Raw genomic sequence first — 12436 nt, forward strand, 5'->3', positions numbered from 1 at the left:
TAACACCCACTAATCAGATATCCTACGGCTAAGCAGCAATACTTAGTATTTGTAGTGTTCTGGTTTGAAGGGTGAGCGAGCCTGTGTAACTACAAGCATAAGGGACATAACATCTTAGCTACCATTGTTGATTAGCGATGTAAGGAATGGTTAATATTTCTTATACCCAGGCCTAAACCTATTACCGCCTATGTATATATTAAAAAAATGTCAAAACTTATACCAATGGGTTCTAAAATTACATGTTGAGGTACTTTGGTACTAAGGTACTATCATAACGATGGTTCATGCGCACCCTTCGCACCGAACCACAGCAATGTTTGTCTATGAAAGCATCGTAGATCTATGTAGTTCCCAATAATCTTACCCATTTATGTTATGTTCAATTCAATTCTTGGTTTCGAGAGCCAAGATGGCTTATTGAATATATAATACGTGGATTTTCTGATGATCGCGGGTTTCAAACACTATTGAGTTTTCCTAAGAGTAGGTATTTGAGAGTAGTATGATATTAATTGGCTGCTACATTATAGTCGTTAAAGAAAATATCGCCAGAAATTGTTCCGTGATAGATAAGGAAGATAAATTTTAGCTATTGACAAATAGTCAATATATTATGTAAAATACTAGAGGATTCCGCAGAAATAGATATTCAGCTGTGACAAAAATACTTCAATAACCTAGCCTATGTACTTCATTGGGGTTCCAGCTTACTTCGTACCGAATTTCAACAACATTTCTTCAGTGGTTTCGCCGTGAAAGTGTAACAGACATACAGATTTATTTTCGTATTTATAATATTAATATAGATTTAGAACTATTTTGACATTTGGTCTATAGACCTCTCATAATTCACAAAACCGTTAAACACTCGAGCTGTGAGGAGAAATTAAAATAAATGACGTCATCACTTAAATATTGATTTACTGCACTTCACAATAAATCTAATGAATACATGTACAACTTTCTATTAACTCCCTTTTGAATACTTAACTATTGGCAATCGCTTTACAGATCCTGTTGAGATTGTGCAATAGAGTAATTTCGCGTGCTTATTAAAAAAAAAAAAAAACATTCTCTTAAATACGTCCCAAGTAAGCTCTTAGCGCTAGAACTCCAAGGGTTTACTTGGGACTTCTTTACTACCTTTATATATAATGAACTATACACACAACCGTGATACGAAACTACGAGTAGGTATATGTCGAATGACAGTTGTCTTTCGTAATAAATAATACATTAACAATAATTGTTACTAATTACTTAACTTGTGGTATCAAGGGCGATATGACTCATTAGCAGTCGCTTTAGTTTAAGTATTAATAATAATAAAACATATTAAATTATTTACATCGCGAAATGAGAACCGATACAAAAACTTTGTATATGTAATAAAACTAAAATAACTAAAAGCCGAGATGGCCCAGTGGTTAGAACGCGTGCATCTTAACCGATGATTTCGGGTTCAAACCCAGGCAGGCACCACTGAATTTTAATGTGCTTAATTTGTGTTTATAATTCATCTCGGTGAAGGAAAACATCGTGAGGAAACCTGCATGTGTCTAATTTCAACGAAATTCAGCCACATGTGTATTCCGCCAACCCGCATTGGAGCAGCGTGGTGGAATATGCTCCAAAACCTTCTCCTCAAAGGGAGAGGAGGCCTTTAGCCCAGCAGTGGGAAATTTACAGGCTGCTAATGCTAAAAAAATTTTGATTACTTTTGGGTTTATTATATTTTGAGTAACTCGTTGAATTTGAAAACAGTCATCGTATTAATATGTAAGGCTTTGAATAAGGGTGTGAATATGCATACGAATTGTCGTTATTCGCTGTTCCGAGGTAGGCAGTGAATGGTTTACCTTTATTTATAAAATAAATTTAATTCTGTAACTACACTATTGTTATAATTGTTTCTTGGATAAATCTGCATGACTCGCTGCTAGTACTTTGGCTTTTCTCCAAAACTTGTTGTCCGTTTTGCTATATTCTGATGTCTATTTTTATAAATTCACATGGTTCTTATAATCTGTCTTATTTACCTGTTTATGTACATATAATCGAATAATAATTATGTTGTGTGTTCAATTACTTTAATTCTAAATTGTTTTGTTCAGTATTGAAACGCGAGATAAATGTTTTGTTATAGTTGAACTTACGCTGTTATACTTATAAATAAACCAGCTACCAGGAATCTTGTTGAGCATACGCAGATATACACCAATGTATCGTTTCAATGGGTTTAATGGTTTAGGAAGCATAGAGGACAAACATACTAACATTCATTTTTATGAATACAGATTGCGTTAAGGTTTTTAATGACGATATAACCTGACGTAACCTACGCTGAATATTGATGCGCTTACTTAAAATTTAGATAATTTTCCATTGCGGTCTAATCGACCGCGGCGGCATTCATACGGTCAGATAAACACTCGTCAAGTGTAACACCGTCGGGGCGCGCTATCGTATTTTCCGGAGGCTGACGGAGCTTGCGGCCGGCAGTGCCGCAGGCGCGCGCGCACCGAAAGCATGTGCCCCGCGCCTCCGCGATGTATATAGAACCGGCCGCGTTTCGCGCGCAAAGCGCCGAATCTCTCGCTCCGACCGATTCCACAGCAATCTGGACGCAGTGCTTACCTTCCCCGTTATTCGCAGGCAAAAAAGCACCACTCAAGACCTTCGAGGAACTTCAACCTATTCTCCAGCAGGGCCGCAAACGCGAACTTAAGCTACTCATCAGGGAGAACTCCTGGCCGATCAACAGCCCGATCCGCGCCTCCCTTTGGCCGGCTCTTTGTCGACAGCATCAACATGGCAAATCCATGCTCGATGGATTCTACTGGGACATGGTTACTCAGGTCAGTAATCTTATTTCTTACCGTAAATACATTCGCCATAAAAAATCTTAAGAACTTGTTAGGTTGACGTAAAATATGTACCTACAAAAGTTTTATCTGAAGAAATAGTGTACTTAATTTGATAAGTATTTATATGAGTGCTAATACTATGACGCTTTGTAATCGTAAGTGACTTGGATGGAAGTACTCAATAAAACCTACTTTAAATAAGTATTTTTTCGAAGGTCACGTGAATTAACTTCGATCGACGGCACTCAAATGTTTACGACATCGCGCCCCCTGATAAGAAGGTGACGTTTATGTCGTAGTCACACGAAGGTCGTTTTTCCATTCAGGTGATCTTTGTCGATAAGAAATTTTGCAAAAACATCAATCACTCAAACACGTTGTAGCGAAACTGTCATTTATCTACTCATTTTAAAGGTAATCGTATAACCTGTTTCACCACTAGTCCAGGGTTTTTGTTTGAATTACTTACGCAAAGTCCTTGATGAGTCTACGTGACTGCCAATTTAAAAAGAAATTACACCTTAAATAGGCGTCGAACGATCGCAAACCGAAAAATAAGTGTTTATTTAAGCTTCAAGTGTCTCCAATTGTGAATATAACTAATTTATAAAATAAAAAAGGATTGCTTAAATAAAAAATAAAAAGATTGAGTGAGACAAAGAAAAATTCTCATGACTATAAAACAAAAGAATATATTTATTATAAATTATTACAATATTATATTTTTCATAAAAAAATTAAAACATAATTGTTAATAATGAGTCATAGTAGCAAAATCCACTGTTAGGATACGTTTGGGCGAGTAAGTCTATAAGTCCTTGTGTTCGACATCAACGTGCGCGCGCGCATCAATCGGAGCGTCTCTCGCATCTCAATTAGCTCCGGATAACAATGGGCCGACGATTACACAGCAGCTGGTAATGAAAATTACCACTTCTATACATCTATTGTTTTTTCAATGTTGCGTCATTTTCTATGCTTTTCACTGTAAACAGTTCTGTAGAAATACCTAAAGCTGTTGACGGCTCGATAAAATTGTTAGATTTATTTACGTACACTGTTGAATAAAATTCATTTGAATAATTTGTTTCATTATAATATATTTCACTACAGAGTACAATATTCTTTAGTATTATATTAATTAATTCATTAGTGTTTAATTACTGTCTATTCATTATGAAATGATTTGTTATTGTTTGTGTTGCTTTGTTTTTTCAAACATGTCATTTACATAATGAGCAAAGACTTCGTTTGTTCAGTTATTAGCCTAATATTATAAATGCCATAATAACGTACAGAACGTTGGCAGCCTCAGCTAGATCGCCAACCGATTGTTATGAAATGAGTTTCCAGGAGGCGTGCAGGTTAAGCCTCTTTGGAACTCCTGGGATTTGTATACCTATAATAAACAGATACCAGGATATATGCTCATGTCCTTGCATAGTATTTCATGAGGTTGCAAATCCCGAGGTCCTATGTTCGAATCTTAAGTCGGGCCAATAAAACATATTTTGTTTTTCCTTCAAGAAATCTTTAGTACCTATCGTGTTCAGTTAGACCGTGATACATAAAGCCGTTGGTCTCGCGCCCGAACTCTTGCCGGTCGTTTGGAATTTGCCGTCCCATCAGATTATAAGACTGAGGTAGTAGATTGCACTTGGGTTTTCGCACACTAGTGAAATACAATATCCTGCGCAGTTGGCTGATCTCATTTGAGAATGGCCGTTGTGAATAAAATCGGTTAAGAATAAATGGGAAAAATATAATCCAAGCAGGTGATAGGGCTTTGTGCAAGCCCCCTGGGTAGGTACTAACAACTCATCATATATTCTACCGCCAAGCAGAAAACGAAGATTTCCTAAGGTTGGTGGCGCATTGGCGATGCAAGAATCGATAAAACTTCTTACCACCTATCAGGCTATTTCCCATCCGCCTACCTTATATATCAGTTTTTTTTTTTCGTAGTTTTGTCTATACTACGCTAAACGAGCTAATAATACATCTACTTTCTTTCGTAAGGGAATTATAAGTGACCTAACATTAAGATTTCCGTCAGAAAATAAAACTATAAAAAAAAAATCTTTATTCAAAAATAAGAATTCCAAATTTTGCTTTCGTAAAAATGAAATAAACATTGGTCTTGCATGTTCTCAGCGGTTGAATGCAAAATGTTCTTGTTATTATTTCTGCGCATGCTGTTGGCACGGCGTCAACCCACCCAGTTCACCTTCGGTTTAGTGCGCAAACACCGATACTATAGAAACAGGTGATCTTATACATCATCTAACTCTATCAAATCATTTCCTTCCGTTTTTGATCTGTTTGATATATAAAAACACGTACATTTTCTTGTTCATACAATCCTTTTTTTCTCTAATATTTTGATTACAATTTATTTACAATATCAATATATTGACATGGAAATAAAATAGGAATTATTATTAATGAAATCAATCCTTAAACATAACAATCATTTTATAAAATCAGGGAAATTCTAAAGTAAAGTATATTATTATAAGTATATTATCAATAATGACTGTAGAATATAAAGTTGGCAGTACATCCAGTGTTTGCTAGTTCACCTTCACAACGTACACCTTCTGTCGGTATATAGAATCGGTTTATGCTCATTAATCAAAATAAAGTTTTACAAATAAATACTATTGGTTAATATTTAAATCTGAGGATTATATTTTTATAACATAGACAATACGATTAATCAAAATTTCAATATAACACATTGAAAACGAATGGAAAGTACGACATTGACCAATTAACATTTAAAAATACACTGATTAAAATGTGTAATTTTATTCCCTTTTAACTTTTTAAACGAATATTCAACCACGATTCTATTTTTAAAATTTGAAAATAATATTTACGACGATTCGTAATTCGTTTGGAATCATGATAATTTCCGTCAGAATCAAAATAATAATTGGAAAGGAAATTTTTCACGTTTTCCTCCTGAGCGGATGTAACTGGATGATATTCGTGTGACAAATGTTTTCGTTGGTATAAACAAATACCGAGAATGAGTCAAACGGCAGGACTCCGGCCACGTGGCTGCACCGAGGTGAGGGAGAAGCTCGCCAAGATTCCGGTTTTCTCTGAAGGAATGTAACTCGAAATATCACTTCCATTAGCAGAAATCGATGACAGCATCATATTTGTTTGGCTTCCCGTTCGTAATTTGTGAATGTAAAATAATTTCTTGGACTTCCGACTTTATCTAACTGAAGGTTACAACCGAAATGTCTTAAGTGATGTCATTTAATTTCGCACGCTTCCAAATTAACCGATAGCTGATATTTATGCTAAGTGACTCGGCACGTGCCTCGTGACATCTCTATTACAATATTAGTTCTAGAATGTGACTTAGTAAATCTTTTCGCTTGGCGATATTATTTTATGTTCGTACCTAACATTTTCCTGGTTAGTCATGTTCGAATTTCGAAGCTCTGCAAATACGATGATATGCAAAGACTTACTACAGAAGTCAATGTCATTTGTAGTGATCATAGTTTTGCAATGTGTATCGGATTCGCATCACTTGTCAGTCGAATTCAACTGGTGCGGTGCCAACGACTTACACACCTTGACCTAGCCACGTATCTAACTGTCATTTAACGATAGTGGTATATTCAAGGTTTTTCGTTGTCAATAAAAACGCTTGAATGATACTGGATTATTTTTACACTAATAGACTTGATTTTTTTTTATAATAAAGACATATACATATATATTTGCCAAATGTACTTATGTGGTCAAGACGATGAGTGACTTGTTTTTCAAAACGTAATAAGTGATATTTTTTGCTAATCTCTTGAGTGCCCTTATGTTATATTAGAATTACAAAAATCTGTTTATGCTATTTATTTTAAATAGACTAAAATATTGTTAGAACATCGCGTCTGTTTTATTTTAGATTTCTTTATTATTGTAAGTTTCTTAATCCGTATGTTTAGCTCGCTCTCGATTTTATAAGTCGACATCACTCGGAGAGAATTGCGGCCTTCCATTCTGTAATGTCATTATATTAAATCCAATTACGCGGACCGACTACGTATCGCGTTTAGTTTCAGCAAGATTTCAATGACTAATACGAGATTTGCTTAAGTTAGGTTAAATGTTTCTTTTTTTTTTATTATATATCTGTCGTATGTTATAAATTAAACTCGACATGACTTGAAAATGTATTTTCTTTTATCTGTTGTTCGATCAATATTTACATTTATTATTATGTAATATTCCATTGTTTCGTGTTTATAACATTTTATTTTCTTACGAGATATCAGTTCAAACATTTCTTTGTTATAAATGCTCGTTATCTTGGACATTATCAATTATGTAGGTCAAATTGTTTCATAAAATCCATACTCATGAAGTTGTTTCTATTTAGAATGATATAGTCGTGACATCACATTGATAACTATTCAGTAATTGTATCAGTTTTGCCATTGTAAAACGTTAGTTCCTCTCGAGCCTCGATGAATGGAATTTTATCGTATTGTTCGAGTTTTGCTGATTATTTAAGTGCTTTATAACAAGTTGGCTTTAAAACGATATTGGCATCGGTTGCTACAATTAGCCTTTTGTCATCAATCAACACATCTCGTACCAGCCTCGCATGACGTAGTGATTTATTAATTGTGCAACTGTTCGTGACCTACAACAACCGCCACCTTATATATTTTATATTCTAAAAAGAAAAAAAAATACGAGGCTGTTTTGCAAATTTTTCACCGTTCGTGTGAACTGCGTGTCGAATTATAATGGGATTATCATTTATAGCCAAACTTTTATGTTATATAAAATTCTTGACAGCCGGATTATTGACTAACATAGCATTGCGCGCGCGCAGTGGCCACGAGCCAAATCCAAAAATAGACGTACACTTCGCTTTTCTCACCTACATTGTGGTCACGTGCGTTGTGGGCTTTACTTTTATTTAAAATTGCGAATTGCAATTCGCGCACTAAAATGTATTCAAGTCGTGTTCAGTATTTTTCCACCAATATTTTGAGATTTTTTTGTATCTGCAGAATTTATTATATATTTTACATACGTACAACATTTTTATCTCTAAAGCTAAAACCCACAAAGTCTGTGCGAATGTGCAACATTCGACGAATAAAAAAGTAAAAAGTGCCTGTTTAACTATTCAGCTGATGACGTTCGAGACCTTGGCTTTGAAATTATAACCGGCTGTGACTAAGCGTTAAACCGATGACAGGAAGGAAGGAGCAGACGATGTTTATTTCCTGCACTCGCTAGGTTTCGCATGTGACCGATTCGACGACCTTGACTTCCCCCTACCAAAGTTAACTCTTTAATCCTCGGGCATATATAGAGACAACAAACGTGAAACATTGCTCCATTTTTACTGCGAACGAGAACGTTCCAATTCCAAATAACAATATAATGTACGGAGTTTAATTTTATAAGAAATGGTATACCTGAACCTGCATTTGCTTCACAAGGAGCTGTGAACTAAACAAGTAAACAAACAGTCTTTGTACGAACAGATAACTCATTCAATTTAATAAACATTGTTCTGGATAGTGAACTGATGAATAACTCGCCGAGTTGATTTCCATCACAAAAGGATCGTTTCATGGTGATATACCTGCAACATAATATCGCAATAAATGGTTTTATTTCCTTCGATACGATAGTTGTTAATCTTTAAAACGTCGTCGATATAATTATTTAATTTTTTATTAACAGTTGTTTTAATTATGCTTCGTAATCATATCCAGTCAAACGTTATTCATTATTTGACATAAGACTGCCAAGATTTACCAAAGCTCATCTGTAACCAGTCCGCTTAATATAATATAGTTTCTGATATATTTACGTAGCTGAATTAATTTAATTAAAAAAAAAGGAATCAATTAAATTACGATACTTTCAAAGGGTCGACAGCATTTTAATTTTTTTTTTAAAACGATTAGTTTCATTTGTTATGTATCTTTCGGTCATCGGTACGTATTTCCGTCTTTCTATTGTGTATCTGTTGTTATCAGGAAATCGTTTAGATAAATGTAACGATATTGTATTGTTTGTGACTGGTAGGCGTAGTGTTTCGAGTCGTAATCTGTTCAAATGGCAAATCGTGTACCTGCTGCTGCACGATCTAATCAAGTTTGCGTAATGACATTCTCACCAATTAACTTCATTTGTAGCATTGCACAGTTTAATTAACCGCGTTCAAATTTATTCATGATTCGGTTTAAACATATTCGTTTCCGTATCGTTGAATTTTCTTAGGTCTTGTTGTTTTTTTTTTTTTTTTTAATATTTCTCTTGTTGAAATATAGTTTTTTTTTTTATAAATTATTGCCTTGTAACTGAATGTAATAACGATCATTTTCTTTTTCTTAACGGTTCACAGCGAATTCTATGTCAATTGAATTCATGTCCTTTATCTAGTTCGTCGCTAGCAATGTTCGCTCCTTCTGGGCCGTCTATTTTTTACAAGTATTAATAGAAACATCCAGCAAACTAATCTTATTGCGAGTGAGTATATTAGCTCGCGTTTTAGGATTTGGTAGTTAGGTTTTAGGCAGAAAAAAGTATACCTAAGATTTGCATATTCCTTCCACGGAGTTCATTTTTCCTTTATAAAACAATTCATAAAATTGGTTCAGTGGTTTGGCAGTGTTAGAGCAACAGAGAGGCAGATATACAGACAGGCAGAGCTAGTTCTGCATTTCTCATATTAGTAAACAACATTTCTAACGAGTTTCTTATTTTTATTAAACTTGATATAAAATAACATTGTTGTGACACATACACACTAAGTACATCACTAGTTTCAGGGATATGGTTACATCGTCACAGTTATCCTCAAATTATGCTGTATAATGTTATGCTAAATACAACACTGTCGTACTATCAGAATTTCAGGTACTGTAACTAAACTGAAGAGCTAGAGCACAGCCCGGGAGATATATTATGCGCAAATGTCAAATACAATATTTCCTGTGCAGCGAATCTTTGCAATAACTATTATACTGCCTATTCTCGTCTCCAGCCAATATTTGAACCCAGGACATATTAACTAGGTAATTGGGTCCCGACATGATAATTAATAGTAAATAACACCGTCTCGTGCAATTTGCATGATTACAAACGTATGGCCTGACATGAACTTGGCTGTTTTATTATATTTTTTTAACCTTGAAATGGCGTATAATTGAAACCTTACCTAATAATTTTCAAAGACATTCCTTTCACATACGACGTTTATGCAATTTTTACGATCAATAATTTTAATATTTATGTAAGTCGAATTTAGTATGAATTGGTTTCGTATTATTATGGCTTATATAAATAGTCGTTCGAATTGTTTACTTTAAATAACCGGTAGATAAGAATGAAAACAATATTACTTATGATGTCATATTCTCTGATTTTAATGTTATTTATATTATTTGCTATTACGTGGATCAAAATAATAACACTAATAATTTACTTGACCTTGCTGAATACATATTTTATTTTAGATAAAAATATACATATTTATGTGATATGTGTTTATATAATATATAAGATCTGATAGGCTGATAGGTAATTGATATTGGCAAGAAATAATTGGTGTGACATACATTCAAATTTTGGCATTTCAGATGTACTGCCAACCACGGTATCAGTATTGTTCTCATTGGCTCGTTTACGCTTCATTACGACGACGTAAAGATTTGCCAAGTCTGCACAGGTTCTAATTAACAGGAATTAAACGTTAACGCATGATTGAATTATTAATTATTATTAATTAGAAAATATTTAAAAATGTCGATTATTAGTTTATTGTTCAAAGCAGAAGACAAGCGAATATACCATTATTTAAGTTTAAAGTTAGTAATGACTCGTAGCGTTATCTGTTAAAAAAAAAATAAAAAAAACAAACACTTAATAAAATGTCCTACTAAAATTTTGAAAGCAATCTTAACATCTATAGGAAGCTGTCAATGATCATACCCGTCTCTAGAGACAATTTATTTAAATGTATGCGCATTGTGCAACGATCCCTTGACTAGCATTCACATCCGTGTTTGAGTGCTCTCGTTGCGCAATGTAGTTCCATCGGCCCGTAGTCCATACTGCATTTATTGGGTCGATCTATTCTCGTCATCTTTGCCACTGCAAATATTAATTCTAAAGCGATTTCTGATTCAATATTTGGTTTGATGGCAAGTCAATTGGAATGGTACTTTCTATATTCATTGATTTGATATAATAACAAATTAAATCAAATCAAATTTATGAAACCAATCAACTTTAACCTTTATATGTAATAATTTGACAGAATTGGGAGCATCATAAGATTGAAAAGAGTTTCCTACATCCTGTCTCTAAACTTTTATTTGTTGCCTATTTGGGCAAGAACAACCCACTAATCAAACATTCTACTGCCAAACAATATAACTCAGCATCGTTAAGTTACATTTTAAAGGATGAGTGAGCCAGTTTAATATACAAGGAACATATCATCATAGTTACCAAGGTTGGTGGGGTATTGGTGTTGTAAGGAATAGTTAATATTTCGAACGGCTCCAATGTCTTTGGGCGATGCTCGTCCTATTTTATAAAAAAAATATTAAAAACAGTAAAACGTAATTTTAGCATTGCTTCAAATTGAATATTAATATTTATAAAATGTAAACAAACTAACACATTAGTCTTACAAAATTTAATTGCCTTCTTATAAAGTAATCAGAATGTGCACGAACTTTATTCGAATTATACAATTATGCACTTAGTAATGTAAGATAACCTCTGTGTCGCATAACATCGTGGTTAATCACATTATCAATCAAACTAGTGCGGTAAACAAGCGCGACTAACTGAGGTTATCAGGTCAGAACTGTTTACAGACCATGTTAGATGGATACGGAAATGGTCCTTTCTGATAATGTCTAATGCAGCCTCTTTAAAAAACCGCTATCGAAATTGAACTGAATGATTGTAATCTATATGTTCAATGCCTTAACTCTCCACTCCGTACATTTTTTATATCTATAATAGATATACCCACTAGCAACTGGGTCATCTGATGACAAGTGGTGACCACCGCTGACAATGGGCACTGTAAAAAACTATAAAAAGTAACCATTTATTAAAGTCTTAAATGCACCATCAAGCTTTGAAACTGAGTTGTTATGTTCCTTGTGGCTGTACACTGGCTTACTCACTCTTCAACCCGTAAAAGAATGATATTACCAATCTATAATAATATTGACGGTGTCCATTGCGATTGACCCCGAATAAAAAGGATAATGCTGCAAGAAAATGTTGATGAAGCTTATCTTATATATTACAAAACAAATAGTTTCGAAATAGAAAGAAAGATGTACCCTTGTACATCTTACTCTTGTACATCTTTCTAGGAAGGAAAAAAGAAAAATTAATATTTTTTCTACCGTCAAACGAAATCCTTTTTTCCTATATCAGGTCTGAAAAGCCACAATTTCATTTAGCCAGTCCATTTTACTCCGACCGAAATCAAAGTGTGAGTGTTGTGAACGCGTTGGGAACAATGGTGTAGAGAACACAAAGGG

The 12436-nt window shown here is 34.2% G+C and overlaps 1 protein-coding gene across 9 annotated transcripts in view; it reads left to right on the top strand.

Annotated features, from left to right (window-relative positions):
* The window catches only part of LOC113395406 (GTPase-activating protein skywalker), an 82171-nt gene that overhangs the window by 17049 nt on the left and 52686 nt on the right, over positions 1-12436 (top strand). For all 9 annotated transcript variants that reach the window (XM_026633007.2, XM_064220617.1, XM_026633004.2 and 6 more), the window contains exon 3: positions 2659-2861. In XM_026633007.2, coding sequence (XP_026488792.1) covers positions 2659-2861 — 203 coding nt within the window. The remainder of the gene's footprint in view (positions 1-2658; positions 2862-12436) is intronic.

The sequence above is a fragment of the Vanessa tameamea genome, chromosome 4 (genome assembly GCF_037043105.1).
Source record: "Vanessa tameamea isolate UH-Manoa-2023 chromosome 4, ilVanTame1 primary haplotype, whole genome shotgun sequence".
Taxonomy (NCBI): Eukaryota; Metazoa; Arthropoda; class Insecta; order Lepidoptera; family Nymphalidae; genus Vanessa; species Vanessa tameamea.